Source organism: Citrus sinensis, chromosome 8 (genome assembly GCF_022201045.2).
Source record: "Citrus sinensis cultivar Valencia sweet orange chromosome 8, DVS_A1.0, whole genome shotgun sequence".
NCBI classification, from domain to species: Eukaryota; Viridiplantae; Streptophyta; class Magnoliopsida; order Sapindales; family Rutaceae; genus Citrus; species Citrus sinensis.
In genome coordinates, this window is record NC_068563.1 from 3,389,692 (window position 1) to 3,410,743 (window position 21,052).

Sequence of the window (21,052 nt, forward strand, 5' to 3'; positions counted from 1 at the left end):
TCAATGAGCCGACATTAAAGCATGTATTTCTGGCTTCCCTTCCAGATGAACTCCAACCAGATATACAACGACAACTCACAGCATCCAATCTTTCCCTTGACAACATCTCTTTTGGCAAAATCTTCCAGCTTTCAAAGAACTGTTGAAAGACAAAGAGCCATTTCGGAGTGCTTGCAAAAAGCCTTATTTGCAGATCAAATGCAAAAAGAAAAAGGATTGTGATTGCAGTCCTAAAAAGAAACGGCATTTTAAGAAATTCAGAAATCCAGAATTTTCATCTAGACCTCGTCGATCTAGAAAGCCTTACAGATTCTTCAGAAAGAAGTCATCCTCTTCCAGAGATTTCAAAAGACAAAAATCAAGCAGATGTTTTATCTGCAAAAGAAAAGGTCATTATGCCAAAGATTGTCCCAACAAGCGAGAAAAATCTATTCAGTTAGTTGAGCATCTCCAAGCCACTACAGATTATTCTCCAGAAAATGATGAACTGGAATTCTATTTCTCTGAGCAAGATGAACCCAATGATGAAACTGTGTTCGCCTTACAAAATTCCTCTGATGACTCAGACAGTGATCAGTCCCAAGTCATTTTCCATCAACAGTTATTGTCCCTTGACACTACTGTCCCTATACCTTCCATCAAACTTTAAATTTTACCCTCAAAATTTCAAAGGCCCATTCCAGTAATTGGTCTTATCGACACTAGTGCCCAGCGCAGTATGTTAAACCTCCATATTCTCCCACCAGACCACTGGATAGAATCTGAAGAACATTTCAAAGCTGTTAATGGCAAACTCTTCACCACTTTTTTGATTACCAAAAAGCTCATTGGTATTCAAATTTTCCCCAATTGTGTCATTTGGACCAAAGTTATCGGTTCAACCCTTCCTAATAAGGATATCTTGTTAGGTTTTGATATCCTTCACCAGCTCAAACACCTCCAGATCATTCCCACTGGAATCCGAGTCAAGTCCATGTTCAAACCATTTACAAACATTCTGAAACTCTACAATCTGTCTGAAACTCCTCCGTCATATCAGGATATTTCTACCAAACTTTTGAGTTTCTGTCCAGAGTCCCATATTGAGTTCACCCATCCAACTCCATTGTGGAAAAACGAGTCTTTCTTCATTAAGTTACCATTCAAACTAAATGAAGATATTAACCCAACCAAAGCTACTTATCCAGGAATGAGTCATTCTGACTTACTCCTAGCCCAACAGGAATGTTCCCAATTGTTAGCCCAAGGCCTTATCGAACCCACAAATTCTCAATGGGCTTGCCAAGCCTTTTATGTTGATAAACATTCTGAGATTGTTCGAGGAAAGAAACGTCTCGTCATTGACTACCAGCCATTAAACATGTTTTTGCAAGATGACAAGTTTCCTTTACCCCGTCGACAAAGCATGTTTACTTTTCTAAAAAATGCCCTGATCTTTTCAAAATTTGATTTAAAACTGCTTTTTGTATCCCAAATGCCCATTTTCAGTGGACAGTCCTTCCTTTCGGCCTCAAAACAGCCCCATCCATTTTTCAAAAATCCATGGTCAAAATCTTTCAGCCAATTCTGCATCATGCATTGATTTACATTGATGATATCTTACTTTTTTCAGGATCACATGATGAACATCGCCAGTTGTTAACTCAGTTCTATGATATTGTCCAAAGTCATGGAATCATGTTATCGGCAAAAAAAAGCACCATTGCTACAGACAATATTGAATTTCTTGGTATGGTCATAAAAGATGGTCATTATTAGCCAGGAAAACATATTGCCCAAGAGTTGCTCCACTTTCCAAATCAGCAACTTTCCAAAAAGCAAGTCTAACAGTTTCTCGGCATCATCAATTACATCAGAGACTTTATCCTACATGTGGATCACTACACTCATCACCTCTCAGCTTTATTGAAAAAAAAGCCCCCAGAGTGGAATGCTGACCACACAACTGCTGTCACTACTCTCAAGCAAATTGCGCAAAATCCGCCTCCATTAAAGCTGATTACTGATGGAAAGCGCATATTGCAGACAGATGCAAGTGATGAATCATGGGGTGCCATTCTCCTCGAAGACATTCATGGAAAAGAACACTTTATCGCTTACGCTAGTGGACAATTTTCTGACACACAGAAGCATTATCATGGCATGTTCAAAGAAATTTTAGCGGTAAAGAATGGCATCAAAAAGTTTGAGTATCATTTGATTGGACACCACTTTCTCATCTGAATGGACAGTTCAGCCTTCCCCAATATTTTCAATTTCAAAGGTAAACCTGTTCCCGAAAAAATGTTACTCAGATTAAAAGATTGGTTTGCTACATATGACTTTTCAGTCAAGCATATAAAGGGATCCCAAAACCTCATCCATGATATGCTCTCCAGACTCTCAAAACCAAAGAAACCTCTAACCATGTTTTCCACTACATATCACATTCCGATCATCTCTATGGCTACATCATTACCCCCAGAAGCTCTCACCAAAAAAACTTTTCCCTTCAACAAAAACTTCTCCTCTGTCTTTGCCATCTAAGAATTTACAAAGAAAGCTCTTTTTCGTTTCTTCATGAAAGCCTACCTTATCACCGAAACCTTTCCTTTTTCCACCTTCCACCTAGAAAATATGTTCCTTACAGGTCTAACCCTTGATCCATCCAGAGAAACCACTGAAGATGTGTTATGGTACATCTGGTGCCTAACAGTCCTTTATGCCACTAAGTTAGTCCTACCAATTACTCCCATATTGGAACACCTCCTTGACCCAGACAAAGCCACCTCTCTTACCTGGACATTACTTGAATGGTTCTCCCCAATACCATAGTGGAGAAAGAAGCTCCAGTAACTGTCAGAGATTTACAGTCTTGAACGAATGCCTGCCTCAGAAGCACAAATGTTCACATCAGTCTTTATCATTCACAGGCCATACTTCCAACATCCAGATACAAAACTCTTTTGGACTCAAGACCAGGTATATGAATGGTTTACTGCACCACATCTCATTGTCATTGAAAATGAAATCCAATCCACCTTGCACAACTACCTTTGTTAGTTAAACCACCAAACTCCGCCACACAAAGACATCTTCTACACCTCTTTAGGACCTCAACATGACCTCATCATGATTCCTACTCTATCCGCCATATCCAAACCAAAGTCCACAGGTATCATTATCAAGGAAGAAAAACCAGACTACACTGACTTCCTGCTCCAAGATTCCCAAGACCCATGGGATGCATTTCTCCCTCAAAGTCAACACCTCCACCAATTTCCCCAACCGACAATGGATGAACCCGGACCCTCTCAACCAGGATCCTCCTTCCAACCAGCACCACCAACTTAACCTACCAAAGTTAACAAAGCCACCCAAACTTCCCCTCAGTATACTCCAAAGTGTACTCCCAGAGACTATAATTGCCCTCGTCCACCATGCCGTGGTCCCTCCTGTAAACATCCAAAGCTCTCCAAAACCTTTTTCCCAAAGCATACGGACCCAAATGCAATGGACAGCTCATTCGACGATGATTACCTGAATCTCTCCTCTCCATAAAGTAGTTTGTCTTGTTGTAATAATTGTGTTTTACTTTATGGTTTTGTCTTGTATAATTATTGCACTTTGCTTTTACTTTAAGCTTTTGCTTTTGCTTTTGTCAAAGTCATGCTTTAATTATTAAAGCACTTTGTCTCTTTGTAATAATTAAAGGTGTGTCATGATGTAACTTTTACTTTTTCTTTTGTAAAATATAGGGATCCTGTCCTATCTTCTCTGAGATTTCTCCTATATATAGGAATCTCCCATTTGCTTGTAACAGAGAGAAGCTTGTAAAAGTTTGAAGCAATAAACTCGTGTTTTTCCTCAAACCATGAATTTCTAAACTCTCCTCTCTCTCTCTGCAAATGAAGTTCTAAAGAAAGAAAAAGAATAAAGAATTAAATTTGTTCATTTCGAAACCTAAGGAAGTATGCTCTGCACTTGCCTTATTGCAAGGATCCTGTGCATCAGAAAACTTTTGATCGTTTTCTTATCTGGTTTGGTACCCTGTTTTGGACTAAAGGAAAGTATGTTTTGGGTTATATAACCCGAGATGAAAAATATTTTAGAAGTTTTTCTGATTCCTCATTTGAGTATATCGACGGGAAACCGACGATGTAAATTCCAGAGGTGATCCTGAATAGGCACTAGTCTGGTTTGCACTGTCGGATAACAAGTCACGTACCCTAAGTGGTATCAGAGCAATTATAGTTAGTAAAAAAAATACAATGTTTAGCTATATATTAAATTAATTAGTTTATTAATTAATAATAGAATTATTAATTTACATAAATATTAACAAATGTAAGAATAAGTCATTTAATTGAAAACCTAGTTCAATAATCTAAAAAGAATTTAAAATATTATGGACTTACATGTTAAAATTTAACAACTTTTAATTTTTCTTATTTTGTATAAATAATAGGGGCATTTAATGTTAATAACCTAACAAATGCATTTAAGCCGTTGTACAATTTTTGGATTGAATCTAAAAGTGGATTTGAAAAAGACAAAAAATGGGGTACCAACACCATAGGTAATATAGCTGGACCCATCATTTCATAACTCCTTTTTCATTTTTTTATGAATTGAGTTATCGTAACATTTGTCTTGATTTACATGGGCCTAATTTTATTTGTTTGGACACCAATTTTGGCCCTTTATCATTTTTTTTTTAAATTGTAACGTTATCCACTCTTGCTGTCTTCCACATACCAAATCTTGTCTTCATCTCTACATATTTTTTTGCTCCATTATCCTTTCTCCTTCTCCGGCAGACCAAACAAAGGCCGTCAATATTTTTCTGCACTTTTTCTCTACCCATGGATTCCACAGAGCCGGCAGCAGATATAGCCATAGACCTCTCTCCCATGATAAAAGTATACAAAGATGGCAAAGTAGAAAGGCTCAAAGGAAACGACATCGTTCCTGCATCATCTGAGCCCAAAACAAACGTTCATTCCAAAGACATTGTGCATTCACCAGAAAACAATCTATGTGCTCGGCTTTACATTCCAAACCAAAGACAAAACAAAAAACTTCCCCTTCTTGTTTATTTTCATGGCGGAGGCTTTTGCATCGAAACCGCCTTTTCTCCCACTTACCACAATTACCTCAACACCTTAGTCTCTGAAGCTAACGTCATCGCAGTCTCGGTTGATTATCGGAGAGCCCCGGAGAATCCTGTCCCTTGCGCTCATGATGATTCATGGACTGCACTCAAGTGGGTTGCTTCCCATGTTAACGGAGAAGGCCCTGAAGATTGGCTCAACTGTTTCGCTGATTTCCAGCGAGTGTTTTTTTCTGGTGACAGTGCTGGCGCTAACATAGCTCATCACATGGGCATGAGACATGGTCGAGAAATTCTCGATGGTGTTAATGTTGTTGGCATTGTTTTAATTCATCCGTATTTTCTGGGCAGAGAAGCTGTTGGTAATGAAACAGCTGACGCTAAGACAAGAGACTGGGTCGCGGGATTGTGGAGATTGACTTGTCCAAGTAGCACAAGTGGGTGTGATGATCCGTGGATTAATCCTGTCGTTGCGGGTTCGGACCTAGCGAGCCTGGGATGCGCCAGGATGCTGGTATTTGTTGCGGAGAATGATTTTCTGAGATCTAGAGGATGGTTTTATTATGACAAGTTGAAGGAGAGCGGGTGGAGGGGCAATGTGGAGATTGTTGAGTCCAAAGGAGAGCAACATGTGTTCCATTTGATAAATCCCACATGTGAAAATGCCGTGGCCATGCTTGAGAGAATTGCTTCTTTCTTAAATCATCAGGAGAAGGCCTGAATTCATATGCCTCTAACTATATTTATAATTTTCGATTTCCTTTTTTTCTCCATTTTTTTTTTCTGTCAGCTGCTATTTTTACGGGAATATATATATATATATTTACCAACTTCAACCGTCCAAATGAAATCTATTAATTAAAAAAAGTATGACAATTCTCAGAAAATCAATTGAACACAGAAATTAATATTGAGTTGGACTATTGCCATCCCTCGAATGCCCCTCGTACAACCATTTTTAAGAATAATCTCTATTTAATTCCACAAATAACCTTCCAATTATTTTTCTCAAGAAAATTTAAGTGAACCTCATCTCTCTCTCTACGAAACTCTTCTAAACTCAAAGACATTTTTCTTTCATTTTAAATTTATAGTGATTGCACTTATTCAACACCGCAAGCTCAGAGCGTGGACTTATCAAATTCAGTTTTGGAGGGATTTCTTTGCACACCACTAAATACATATTTTTATTCTTTGAACAAGAATGAGACTTTTTTTTCTTTTTCTTTTTTATCACGAACAATTGTATACTTTTATGGTGCGTTTACTTAATGGGAATGCGAATGGGGTGGAATGAGAATGGGTTGTGAATGAGAATGAGTTGGATGAGAATGAGGAATAAGAATGAGATCTCAATGTTTACTTGGCAAAAATAAATGGGAATGTGAATGTGCTGGAATGCTATTGATGTGTTTACTTGGCAAAATAAATGGGAATGAGGAATGGAAATGAGAATCAATTTACCAAAATACCCATAGTATTAATAATTAATAAAAATAATTAATTTATCATTATTAACAATATTATCATTATTGTTTTTGTTGTTGTTGTTGTTGTTATTATTATTATTATTATTATTATTCTTATTAAAAATAATTTTGTTATTCAATTTTATTAACTTTATTATTTTAGTTATTATTAATTATTATTATTTTTTATTAATATTATCATTATTAACATTTATTATTATTAATATTATTATTAACTTTATTATATTATTTATTATTAATTATTGTTATTACTATTTTTATTAATATTATCATTATTAACATTTATTATTATTATTAAATTTAAATTTTATTAACTTTATTATTTTAGTTATTATTAATTATTGTTATTATTATTTTTATTAATAACAATGATAAATGTTAATAATGATAATATTAATAAAAATAATAATAACAATAATTAATAATAACTAAAATAATAAAGTTAATAAAATTTAATAATAATAACAATAACAACAATAAGGATAATATTGTTAATAATGATAAATTAATTATTTTTATTAATTATTATTTTTATCATTATTTTATTGTTAATAAAATATTCAATAATTTGGTTGTTGATCAGAAGGATAATTTGCATGCCACTTATTCAAGAGATGTGGAGCCAAGCCAAATCAGAGTTGGTGAGAAATAAAGAGCGTGGTTTAGATAAATCCACAAAGAAGGCAGTCTTTACCAAACAAAATTTTCTACTATCTTCAACAAAAACTGATACCATTTTTAAAATTACAGTTTTAGTTATGATAATTTAAGAATTAAAATCTTACCAATCCTCATATTATCTTGTCCCAAAAAACAAAAACAAAAAATTGAAAGAGAGTGGTTTGGCACTTACAAAACTATTACAAGGTGACGTGTCAATAATCAACTCTACTAACTCTTTTAATTTGCTCAATTATTGTTAATTATTTAATTATATATTTCACTTCATAACTCCTTTTTCATTTTTTTCTGAATTGAGTTATCGTAACATTTGTCTTGATTTACATGGGCCTAATTGTATTTGTTTGAACACCAATTTTGGCCCTTTATCAATTTTTTTTTTAAAATTGTAACGTTATCCACTCTTGCTGTCTTCCACATTTGTCTTCATCTCTACATTTTTTTTTTGCACCATTATCCTTTCTCCTTCTCCGGCAGACCAAACAAAGCCCGTCAATATTTTTCTGCACTTTTTCTCTACCCATGTATTCCACAGAGCCGGCAGCAGATATAGCCATAGACCTCTCTCCCACGATAAAAGTATACAAAGATGGCAAAGTAGAAAGGCTCAAAGGAAACGACATCGTTCCTGCATCGTTTGATCCCAAAACACCTTAGTCTCTGAAGCTAACGTCATCGCAGTCTCGGTTGATTATCGGAGAGCCCCGGAGAATCCTGTCCCTTGCGCTCATGATGATTCATGGACTGCACTCAAGTGGGTATCTTCCCATGTTAACGGAGAAGGCCCTGAAGATTGGCTCAACTGTTTCGCTGATTTCCAGCGAGTGTTTTGTTCTGGTGACAGTGCTGGCGCTAACATAGCTCATCACATGGGCATGAGACATGGTCGAGAAATTCTCGATGGTGTTAATGTTATTGGCATTGTTTTAATTCATCCGTATTTTCTGGGCAGAGAAGCTGTTGGTAATGAAACAGCTGACGCTAAGAAAAGTGACTGGGTCGCGGGATTGTGGAGATTGACTTGTCCAAGTAGCACAAGTGGGTGTGATGATCCTTGGATTAATCCTGTCGTTGCGGGTTCGGACCTAGCGAGCCTGGGATGCGCCAGGATGCTGGTATTTGTTGCGGAGAATGATTTTCTGAGATCTAGAGGATGGTTTTATTATGACAAGTTGAAGGAGAGGGGGTGGAGGGGCAATGTGGAGATTGTTGAGTCCAAAGGAGAGCAACATGTGTTCCATTTGATAAATCCCACATGTGAAAATGCCGTGGCCATGCTTGAGAGAATTGCTTCTTTCTTGAATCATCAGGAGAAGGCCTGAATTCACATGCCTCTAACTATATTTATAATTTTCGATTTCCTTTTTTTCTCCATTTTTTTTTCTGTCAGCTGCTATTTTTACCGGAATAGCAACTTCAACCGTGCAAAGGAAATTTATTTACCAACTTCAACTCTAACTATATTTATAAATATATATATATATATTTACCAACTTCAACCGTGCAAAGGAAATTTATTAATTAAAAAAAGTATGGCAATTCTCAGAAAATCAATTGAACACAGAAATTAATATTGGGTTGGACTATTGTCATCCCTCGAATGTCCTCGTAAAACCACTTTTAAGAATAATCTCTATTTAATTCCACAAAAAACCTTCCAATTATTTTTCTCAAGAAAATTTCAGTGAACCTCATCTCTCTCTCTCTACGAAACTCTTCTAAACTCAATGACATTTTTCTTTCATTTTAAATTTATAATGATTGCTCTTATTCAACACCGCAAGTCCAGAGCTTGAACTTATCAAATTCAGTTTTTGAGGGATTTCTTTTCACACCACTAAATCCATATTTTTATTCTTTTAACAAGAATGAGACCTTTTTTTCTTTTTCTTTTTTATCACAAACAATTGTATACTTTTAGAGTTATTTTGTTTTACATTAGTCTTTGTCTTTTATTTAAAATTATTCTTTTGAAGAATTCGTTTGATGATAGACAATGAATAGTTTGTAACTGAAATTCTATATATAGGTCATAAACAACAAACATGATTGCTGACAATATTCTTGAAGAAGATGGGTGCATTTAATTAAATTTTATATAAAATAATTCAAATTAAGGGTTTGCTCAGATTTTTAAAGGGGTGCCAATAGCTCCATTGCTTAATTTTATAAAAGGGTGTCTGTACTAGAAAGGATATTGTTTGGGGAAGAAATTGAAAATCAATAATGTAGCACTATGTGTTGATGAAAAATTTTATGATTAAAAATAATCACAGAGGGTACCTAACTTACACTAGGTACATTTGATAATTGAGTTGGTACGTGGAGTATTTCATATTAGAAGTAAGATGGTAAAGAAAAGTCTCTAAAATATCAACCATGAGAAAGAGAATATTTGATCAATCTATTTATGCCCTTGATTGATTTATTCTCTTTGTTTTGTTGTGTTTCTTGTTCTGGCAAAATCTATCGCAGCTGTTGCTTTTATTATTTTATAATTTTTTTTTTGGGTGGTTTTGTGTAGTCTTATGAACATTCTTTTTGGCATAAATGGATCTCGGTTACTACGTTTGATTGTTAATTAGACTTGATCCGTAATTCTATGCGTTTTTTTTTGCGAAATTAAGTTAATTTAGTTTAATATTATTAGATTATTGTCACCTAAAATTAGTATATTTAATCAGTTAAGGAAATTCTTTTGACACGGCCTTTACGAAACCTTGTATGTGATACTTTGCTTAGAAAAGTATTTGGGTTTTTTTTTCGTATTTATATTTAAAATTACTAGAAAGAAGTTATTTGAAGTGTGATACTTTGTGAAATGTTAAAGCTTATGGTTTGGTTGTAATTATGTTTTTGCTTATATATGTTTACGACTGTTGGCATTCTTTTTTTTTTTTTTGGTATTTGAAGTTTGCATATATGGTGTGTATTAAGATTTTCAAGTTGTTCTTCAAACATATTCTGGGTAGTTTGATATATCACATGTTTCTGTGAATTCTTTAGATGAGGCAATTGTTTTTTATCTTAGCTGCATTGTTAAGTTCTTTACGATATAGAATTCCCTAATTTCCTTCTGCTAATCCAGTAATTGCAGCTTCATTCTAAGGTTCTTTATTTTCTATAAAGCATATATTGCTTCATTAACCCTCCTCTAAAATCAAGCCAAACGTGACTTGTATTTGATTTTTATTCTAGAAAAATAGAATCCATCCTTTTCTTTTTCTCTTTATGTTGCTAATATGTATTTTATTCATTCCAATCTTACAGATCATTGGTGGATGTCGAATCAGCATACAATACTTACAATTGTGAGAGGAAGATGAACAACTAATTGCCTGGTTCAGTTACCCTTGAAGCTAGGAAGATTGACATAGAAACATTTGTTTAAGTGAATAATTGTACCTTTTTTTTTGGTTAATTTGGCATTTCTACACGAACTACTCTTATTGTTATAATGGTTATTGACACACTCAACCTTTGAATTTATAGATAAAAAAACCTTCAAAATATTTCCACGTTCAATCATTGAGCATTAGAGTAATATCATCCAACCAACTAATACACAAAACACAACTAAAATTATACAACAAAAGAATAAATCAATGATCAGTCTGTTAAGTCTGCTTCAAACTTCTCTGTCATTATCATTTTGTTGAAGTAGCAATTGTTGAAAACTCCCTTGTTGAGAACCTTTATATGATATCCAAGATGAAGAATAAGGCAACATAGATGGGTGCGATGGGAGTGTTGGAGATTGCTAGTTTGCACAAAATAAGAACCATATTACATTCCAGAAAATACTAAATTAATTAGGCATAAATATCGAAATTGGACTATAACTTATAATGTAAGAATCAAAAGGAAACAATGGATAAATATTACATCCTTGTGATTGGTATGCGAACACAGGTTCCTAAATAATGACCATTATTTAGTGACCACTAAAATTTAAAAAATTTAAAAAATTAAATACTATTACATCAAAGAACATAAAACTTACTGGATTCTTATTGCTTTCTTGAGTTGGGACTACAATATCCACCTCAGAAGATAATAGTGTTTGTACATTTGAATCCTATAAATCCATAAAAAGATAAATTAAAATTAAAATTAAATTAATTGTAGAATAATTAACTAAGTAGTTTAATCTTACCTTAATTGTTGTCATCTAATTCTTCATTTTTTGGCTTATAAGAAGATAATGGTGTTTATCAAACAACATCCCAAACTTTGGCTCATACTTTTTTGGTTTCACATCCACAGCATTACCAGTTTCTTCATTATTTTCATCTAAATTGTTGTCATCTAATTCTTCAAAATCTTCGACTTCGTAGTTTTTATCCAAATCCTTCATTTCTATACCATAAAAAATAAATTGTATTAACCATATGTAATTCAAACAAAATCTACATTTCAAATAACTTATTTCTAATAATTTTAAAATATAAATAAAATAAATCAAAACTTTCCTCAACATGCTAAATTTATTTACCTAGGTAGGTGAAATAGGTCCAAAATCGTCGAGCACACTGTCAAGTAAGGCTGGTCGGCGACGTGAAAAAATATGGAATATTCTAAAAAAAGCAAGGTTTGGAACCCATGCGATGCGCCTTTCTCCTGGAGCATGGAAGTAAGCCAACCTAATAGAGAAAAAAAATCAAAGGGTTATTAAGTTTTACATAATAAGTAGGAAATAAGTACCTTTAATATAATGAGGGCATTTATGAAGAAAGATATTTGATTTTCTATTTAGTCATTTTATCACTCATATAAAGGTTAAGAAATTTTACTTTTTTTTTATTAACATAAAAATATCTTACAATAAGATTTTAGATATAAAACAAAGAAGTCAAAAGGGTGAATGTTCATTTAATCCCTACATTTTGACTTAAGTACTCGTTTAGTCCCTATATTTAAAAAAAAAAAGTCAAAACACCTCTGCAGTTAAATATGTTATATTTTGACTGTTATTTTTTTTAATAATAATACCCCTCCAACAATATTCTTGGCATCAATTAATTTATCTATAACAAATTAACCAATAATTATTTATTAATGAATGAATCAATAAATATTATTGTAAAACAACTATTATTTTTTGTACCTTTGCAGCAATCTTAATAATAATTGTTTATAAATAAATTAATATTAGACAACTTAAAGCAGTGTTCTTAATATACTTATAAAATGTTACGAATAATTATTTTATAAAAAATTAATTTATCAAATCAATCATAAAGTAAAATAGTAATATAAAAATTTGTGTAACTAATAACTTAAAAGTTTGTGTAAATCTTTATGTTTTTTTTTCTTTAAATCCACCAGTGAGGTGGGGGGTGAGGCATGAACCCCTACCTGTAATATAGATCAGTAAATGATAAAATACATATGGAGGGGTACATAAACCAAAACTTCAAGTTTAAAGAAACAATACAACAGGAAAGAAAACCAATACAATAAGCAATAGATAACTAGCAAGGTCTGCCAGAAAATTGTTTACCATACTTGTGACCGGTGAGTAATTTGAAGCCCTTCCTAGAATACTGCCCAATAACACTAAAGTCAGGGCTTGGATATTTGTCTCCCGGTGTTCTCTGGTGTAGACAAAACCATCATCCTCTGGGTACTCATCTAAAATGTGATCTTCATAACTGGGAAACTTATAGTTCACAAGGTACCTAAAATGCTTGTTCTCATCCCCACTGATCTCTTCGTCAGATTGAGTGGGAATATCGGTAGAGTGGGTTTTGAATCCCACAACCCTCATGCCAAAATCATCTGATAAGATTGAAATCCTGTAGATACCCGATGATCTAAAGTCTCAATGCTATGCTGGGGAGATATACCATGATCACTGGGCTCAAACTGTGCTCTAGAATCTTGAGTCCTAATATCCTAGGAATCAAGGATCAATTCTTGAGTGACTGTGGGGCCCATATCATTAGCTTGGTTCTCTATAGGTGAAATCATGGTGATTGGAGATGTAATGTCCACGACCTACGGGGCCAAGTTCGAATGCTCTGGGTTTGGGCCTGAAGTGTATCGTGGAGTGTTTGAAGGCGAAACCCTTGTTTCCTTACCCTTTTCAATATTAGTTTGTCGAGCTCTATTAAACTGCTGGGGGTGAAGTCTTGGATTAGCCATATAACATGTCTCAAATGCATGGCTAAGGTGCTTGCAGGAAGCACAGTATAGTGAAATTTTCTCGTACTCTACACTTAGCCAAAAACCAGAATTGCCCACACCGATCTGAATCCCCTGTAGAGGAGGTTGAGTGACGTGCTCTACTAGAACTCTAGTTATAGAGGGTTGAGCTAATGAGGTAGTAGCTTGGTCAATTCGTAACGGCTCCCCAATTGCTGATGCAATAGAAAATAATGCTTCATTGCATTGCACGAAATGGATAGGCAAATAAGGAAATGATATCCATAGAGGAACAATGGGCAACTCCTCAGAACACCGAAAAATCTGTAGTCCATTTAAAAATTCTCATGGCACTCCCATTAACATACCAAATTTGCTTAACCCACAGGTGAGTGTAGTCTTTTTCAACATTCAATTTAATTAAAATGTGACGATTATCTAATAAAGAAATTTGAGAATTTTCATTTAATTCCAACGAGCTAAAAATTTTTCTAATTAGTTTCATACGAGGGTGATTGTAAGAAAGTTTACCGACCAATGTCAACTTGAATGGAATAGCCATCACTTTGACTTCCTCTACGGAAAACTACACGTTTGGTTTATCCTCATACAAAGAGACTATCTTGACGGGGACCATCGAGGTTGTGGGCCCATTTATAATTTCAGCAAAGGATTTTTTTATCGGCATATTTAAATTTCGATTGGGAGTTGAAGTTAAAACTGATGCGTATGTCAGGATGGAAGTGGGCTGATTTTGAGGTTGGTTTTGGGCCGGTGTTCGATGAATTATTAGTTTGGGATTGATTTTGGACTTGTACACTTATATTGGATGTTTGGGCTTTTTGTGGTTTAATGGATTGATATTGGTTTTGGGCTTGATAATTGAAGTTGGATTTATGGATATTAATGGGATGGGCTTCCGAGTGCATTTGGGCTTGTGGGTTTAATGTTGAATGGTTATGGAGGGTTTCATGATTACTGTGGGTATTGCAAGTATTAGGGGGAGACAAATTTTGGTGGGAAGAAAAATAAGCCGAAAGTTGTGCATTTATTGGTGGAATTGAGGGGTTTGATTTTGAATGAGTGGGAGACAGAAGCGGGTCCCGTGCACTGTTTGAATGTTGGCTTTTTGGTGATGCCATAGGAAAAGTGTTATGAGTACATGTATTTTGTGAGGCTGCATGTTGATTTTTGGCGTGAGTGGAGGCATGTAAGGTAATTTTGGAAATCTTTAATGCATGTGAAGGCTTTGAAATGTTGAGCTCATAGGGGACAACATTACTTGAGCATGGCTGACTTTATGGACTTTGTGAAAGAGAGTTATGGGCGTGGCCGCGTGTGTGTGGTCAAAAACTGTGAGGGATTGTCGAGAATTTCTGAATTTTTGCTTATCGGTTGGGCCGAAGCTGGCTGTCTTGGCTGACTTTTGGTACATGCCGTTTGTGTACCAAAACGTGTGTAATCAAGGGGCTGTTCAGAAGCTTCATCTCGGCCATTAACGGTGGTTGCAAAGTTAACAGCTGAGAGTTGTTTTTGAGCTTGTACAGGGGCTGTGATGGCTGGATCTTGTGATTCACCATGTTTAACTTGTTCACGGTTGGAGGTGCAAACTTTGGTATGCGATGAGGGGTTTTGGTCACGGCTTTCTTCCACTTCCTCAAGTGGTTGACTTCGGTTTTCACTTTGATGTGGGAGTGACTGATTTGTTTATTCACCACGGCTTTCTTGGTCATCTTGGCCGCCATGCTTGCTATTTTGCACGTTTGTGTAACGTGCATGTGGGGTCGCACGAAGGGATGGGGTGTCTTGGTCATGGTTTTCTGCCATTTCTTCTTGTTCATTCACAGTAATAGAGACCGCCGAAGGTTTCTGAAGTTTTGATAGGATAGAGACAGTGGATGTTGGTGGTGGTTCAGCATGGGGTTGGTTTACAGGTGTATATGGTAGATGTGTAAGTGGATTGTTGGCGGTTTGCCGTTGTTTGAGCAATCTTTTTGAGCGCCTTGGGTTGGGCTGTGGTTGTGATGGCAGTTTATACACATCTACCGTATAATAATCTCATCAAAATGAACTTGATAATAATCTAATTAGTAAGGATTCTACTGAAAATATGACAGAATCTCCTTTATAAGTATAACACTTCTAATCTGAAAATATAGAAAAAACACTTCTAAAATAATTCAATATACAACAAACTCCAATAATCAACATCCTCAACTAAAATGTTGAGTTTTACTCAAGATATCTCCAGAGTCTCAAAAGATAATATTATAACTAATATTAATATCTCAGTTTATTCTTAATTCTAAAAGAATAATATAACAAAATTATACAATCCCAAAATAACGAGAATTAATAAATGTTATATTAAAAAATTCTAAATAATTATGGTAAATTAGAAAAGCCTTGAATCATTCTCTACAATCCTTTAATAAACAATCAAAAGAAATAACGTTTCTTATTATCAATCTAAGAATTGCTATAATTATTAATAAAGAAGAAAAATTTCGAAGGCGTTACAATTTTTATGACCCATCTCTGACCACCCCCCACCTTGCAAATTCTTATTGATTGTGTGGGGGTGTATTTGGTGGCGGCGGATTATTTCCATATGCAGGAACTTTCCTCAGACTTCTCTGATGGCGTAACCCTTCAGTCGTACTTTTATGGACTAAACTTTCTGTCAGTGAGAGTTCAATACAAAGGTTAAGAAAATTAAAAATGCAATAAAAGCAAAAACAAAAATACAAAAATAGTAGAAGGATATATAAAATTAATGTTCTTCAATTAATTGGATCAAAAAATTAATTTCATGTTCTTAATTGCACACCTTGGATAGCTGAGAAATTCCGAATTCTTGCTTCTATTACCAAGGGACATGAACTGATTGATATAATAACCATATAGGCAACAAGCAAAGTGCAGACTGTAACATTATTCCTATAACACTTTGACATATTACTTATTTGAAAACAGGAAAAAAAAATGAATGGGGATTATTCAATTCTATCAATCCTTTTATACAATCACTGAGAAGGAAAGACTTCCAAAATTCAAGCTTTGAATTGTATAAGTCAAAATTATTAATTGCTAGTAAATTCTCTTCAAAAAAAAGAAAAACAAAATTCCTTCATTTAATTTCAAGGCTTTGAACAAGTCCCCAACCATCTCCATCAGCACTTGTGAAGTTTTCTCCCCGATTATCAATTGTTTAGTGTTTCCTAATCCCTAATTAATGTTCTACATTAGCAAGAACCTAGTTTTAACATTTCTATCACACAGGTCGACGACTTCTCTGCCTTCATAATATTGAATTTTTAACCGTTATAAATGATTTATGATGTATACATGAGTAAGGGCATTTCAGTCATTTGAATATGCTGATCCGGTTGGTTTTAACTCTTAACGTAAAAGCTACAGGTCAATGAATCGGTTCCCCTTACACACCAACCATGGAGATAGAGATTCTAATTTGTGTTTTTGCATTGGGATACTTTGCTCAAAAGGTTTTGAGCGTGCAGTCTATTGCAAAAAAATAACAAAAATTATAATCAGGGCTGCTACTGAAAGTTCAATCAATTTTTCAGCCCCTATCTCTCAAAGATTCGAACTCAACTAACCAGCCAAAGAAACTATCAAGCCCCTAAAGGATAAATTCTCAACTCCAATCCAGAAGAATAATTCAAATTGTATGCTGATAATTAATATCTCGCACCATGACCAATACATGTACAGAGGAGTGGAATTAGGGGAGTTCCTGGACACCAAGCTTTAAAAATGACCTTTATCTAGGTAATTTTATTCTTTACCCCCTCAGTTTCATTGTTCGAACATATTGCCAGCTGCATTAATAAAGTTTGGTGTTTCCATACGCCCCCATCGAATGAAAATTCTGGTTTCACCATACGCCGTCACCGGAGCACTCAGCAGATTTGAAAGAGCCATTACTTACTAGTATATATGCGTTGATGGAATGAGATTTGTTGTTTCCATACTACTATTGTTGAAGTCAACAAATTCTTGGTTGCACCAACAATCGTAGAGAAGCAAAATCAAAATTGATTTTGTAGCCGAAAAGAAAGAATTGACAAAGGGGATGAATTTGAAAAATAATAATAATTAAACATTATATTTTTAATTATTTTATTCTTTGCATAGTAATTCATTTCTTTTATATATAGTTAAGGATTTCATTCATTTGAAATCATTCTAAAATTGTCAAGCTCATAAGTTTCTAAGCTTTTGAGAGAAGTGAGAGAAGTGTGTCTGGGGAATTTATCTTTCCTGCAGATTGTGAGAGTATTGGGTATATTTGGGTTTCTGGGAAGTGAGATTCGTTACTCAAATATTGTACTCTATTAATTGTTAAATAAACAATTATTCTTTCTTGCCTCCGTGGATGTAGGTTTAATTACCGAACCACATAATTCTTGTGTCTTTTATTTTTCTATAATTATTTGGTGCGCTTGATTCCGCATTCCGCGCACAACAACTATCACTTAAAAAAAAAAAAAGAATTGCAAAGCATACATATTAAATGGTAACATTAATAAATGGTTTATTAAAACATTTTTATTGTCATAAAACTGAAATATTGGATGGTACGACATAGGTCACTGCGTTTAAATGGAGCTGGTACTGGGACTTTGAATGAATGCAACATGTAAGTCAAGAACGTGAAAGAACTGTAATTACTGTAATCTTAGTCATGAAGTATATGCTTTCATTTCGACCTTGTCTTCTTGCTTCTTCACAATCTCATTTTGGTTCAAATTGAACAAATTACAAACAAATGCATGTTGCTAGCTATTATTATGCCCCATCTCTGAACACCCCCCCACCTTGCAATTTCTACCATTTTAATTTATTGTATCGTGAAAGAATATGTGGGATCGTACATGTGTTTTCTTCTTGTCTTGGTGGGTCTCAGCCGAGTGACTTGATGAGGATACATATGGACATATATACATATCATTCAAAACGCTTTTCATTCAACTTGAACTTTTGTTTTTTTTTTTTTTGTTTAGAGTTTCTCTTTCAGATTACTGAAGGAGACAGACATAGGAGAAAGAAACAGAAGGAAAAACAAGCTGCAGAGAAGTTTGGGATTAATGCGAGAAAATTCCTAGAAGTTAGTGGTGTGAATTTGTTATATATTCCAAAATGCAAGTGGATTGAATGGAACTTGCATGTGTAAATTTAAGTCAATAGCGTGGAAAAGCTAAAATCTTATGGCTTATTAATAAGTAATTCCTATTAAAAGAAAATTGTCTAGTGAATGAAAGGACCATAATGATCATTTTTAAAAATTCTTTAATATACTATGTCATTTATCTCATCAATCCCATTTTCTAATTAATTAATTTATTTATGGAATTAACTTTTTTATAAATTTAAAAAATAATTAAGAATAAATGTATTTTTGCCATGTCTCATCTGCTCTCTCAGTATCATAATTGGATTTAGTCTATCACTACTACCAGAATGTATCTTACACAGAGGATGATAAAGAATCACATTAAAATTTTCGTCTTCTAGATATTATGAAGGACTAAAAAACATGAGAACCTCAAAAAATGTAAAGACTGGTGGAATAATGCAGGATAAAGGACAGCCCCACTAAGAACATCCAAATTGCTTTTAAATATCCACTAAAACATGTTTTTTTTTTTTTTTAAACTGGAAACTTCATTAAAAGGCAAAGATTACAGAGAAGTAAATAACCAAGGAGGTGGAACATGACTCCACTCCTCAAAGCCTGACAAGGAACCCCCCACCCGAGCGGTAACATGGGCGGCAGTGTTCGCAGACCTTCGAACAAAAGTGAACTCAATATCTCCTATAGACTTAGCTAAAGCTAGACAATCATCAAGAATAAGACCATACCCATTCGGACAAGAATAGCTTGCTGTGGGAGCTTTAAAAACCTGAATGCAGTCCATTTCTACTACAACACAAGACAAAATGCGCTTCTTAATCCAGCTGAGGATCTCACACACACCAAGCGCTTCAGCATCCCTTGCACCAAAACTACCCAAGACAGATACACAGCAAGCTGCCACAAAAAGGCCATCAGAGTTGCGAATGAGCCCTCCATAACTTACTTTTCCCTGAGCTGAAAATGTTGTGGCATCAACATTACACTTAAGCCAACCTAACTGAGGAGGTGTCCAGCAAATTGCCCCATGACAGCCTTGGAAACAAGTAGCATTATTGACATCAGATTTCTGCCTCGCAGTTTGCCATTGAAACAAATAATTTCCAGCAGAGTTGAGGACATGACGAACACTACAGACTTTGTTATTCCAAACTTTCTCATTCCTCCGGTACTAGATCCTCCAGCATATCATGGCAACAAGGTTACACATCTCTTTATGACAGCAAGAAAAAACAAGCTCCAACCAATTAAGAAAAGAAGGTTGAGGTCCAATTAAACCAAGAGAAGAAGTCAGCCAACAAGTCTGAGCAAAAACACAGTTCACCAAAGCATGCACAATAGTTTCTTTTTGCTGATTGCAAAGGGAACATATGGGCATTACCTCGACTCTCTTCCAAATAAGATTATCAGTAGTGGGAAGCACATTCTGTGCAGCTCGCCAAAGAAAAACCTTCACCTTACTAGGCACCTCCAAGCTCCAAATTTTCCTCCAAATACCAGAAGATGGGGCGTTGACATAGTTGTTAAGCAATCTATAACAACTCCGAACAGTATACAACCCATGGGGGTCAGCCATCCAGTACCAAACATCCTTGTCTCTTCGAGAACTCAGCGGGATTTGCAAAATGAGGTTTCGGTCTCGAGTATCAAAGAGATCTGCCACTACCTCATAGTCCCATCTACGCTGCCCAGGGACCATCAAACTGTTGACTGGAGCTGAAGCTAAACTTTCATTTAAGCTGGTGGAAATAAACCCATTATCTACATCAGGAAGCCAAGGATCCGACCCGATGAGAGTGTTCTGACCACTGCCAACCTGGATCCTACTACTGCGAACAATAATATGCTTGGCTGCCAACAGAGATCTCCACATGAAACTTGGATTATGACCTAAAACAGCCTCTACAATAGATGTGCGAGGGAAATCCCGAGCTTTGAAAATTTGGCCAATAAGAGATTTTGGATTCGTTAACAGCTTCCAAACTTGTTTCCCAACATTGCCACATTGAAATTGTGAAGGTTTTTGAAGCCAATTCCTCCAGTGGTCTTTGGTTTACACAACAAATTCCATTTCATCCAGCGAATACCACCTCGCCCCTCACGTCTGCTTCCCCACCAGAAAGAGTTCATCATGGTTTCTAAATCTTTGCAAAGGTCTAGAGGCAAAAGATAAACCTGCATAGCATAATTGGGAATAGCTTGAGCCACTGTTTTTAACAGAATTTCCTTTCCAGCTCCCGACGAAAAATTCATACTCCAGCTGTGAAGCTTTTGCCACACCCTATCTCGAATATAACTGAAGACTTCCTTTTTATTCCTGCCAACAAAAGAGGGTAAGCCAAGATAAGTGCCATGGTTAGCAGTAGCGTTAACCGCTAAAATATGACAAAGCTGCTCCTTAACGTCTTCTTTAACATTTGAACTAAAGAAAATTGAGGATTTGCTGAGGTTCACCATCTGGCCTGACCCCTGACCATACACCCC

At 35.2% G+C, this 21,052-nt stretch overlaps 3 protein-coding genes across 3 annotated transcripts in view; all 3 read left to right on the forward strand.

The window, feature by feature from the left end:
- LOC127898589 (probable carboxylesterase 12) overlaps positions 1-21,052 on the forward strand; it is a 117,081-nt gene that overhangs the window by 72,647 nt on the left and 23,382 nt on the right. The window lies entirely within an intron of this gene.
- On the forward strand, positions 4,628-5,928 carry LOC127899091 (probable carboxylesterase 12). Its single transcript, XM_052431998.1, has one exon. It carries the CDS (start codon positions 4,845-4,847, stop codon positions 5,811-5,813), a length of 969 nt encoding a protein of 322 aa, XP_052287958.1. The 5' UTR covers positions 4,628-4,844; the 3' UTR covers positions 5,814-5,928.
- The window catches only part of LOC102608261 (probable carboxylesterase 12), a 39,000-nt gene continuing 25,656 nt past the window's right edge, over positions 7,709-21,052 (forward strand). The window contains exon 1 of the mRNA XM_052431996.1: positions 7,709-7,824. Within this exon, the coding sequence (XP_052287956.1) occupies positions 7,786-7,824 (39 nt within the window). The 5' untranslated portion in view covers positions 7,709-7,785. The remainder of the gene's footprint in view (positions 7,825-21,052) is intronic.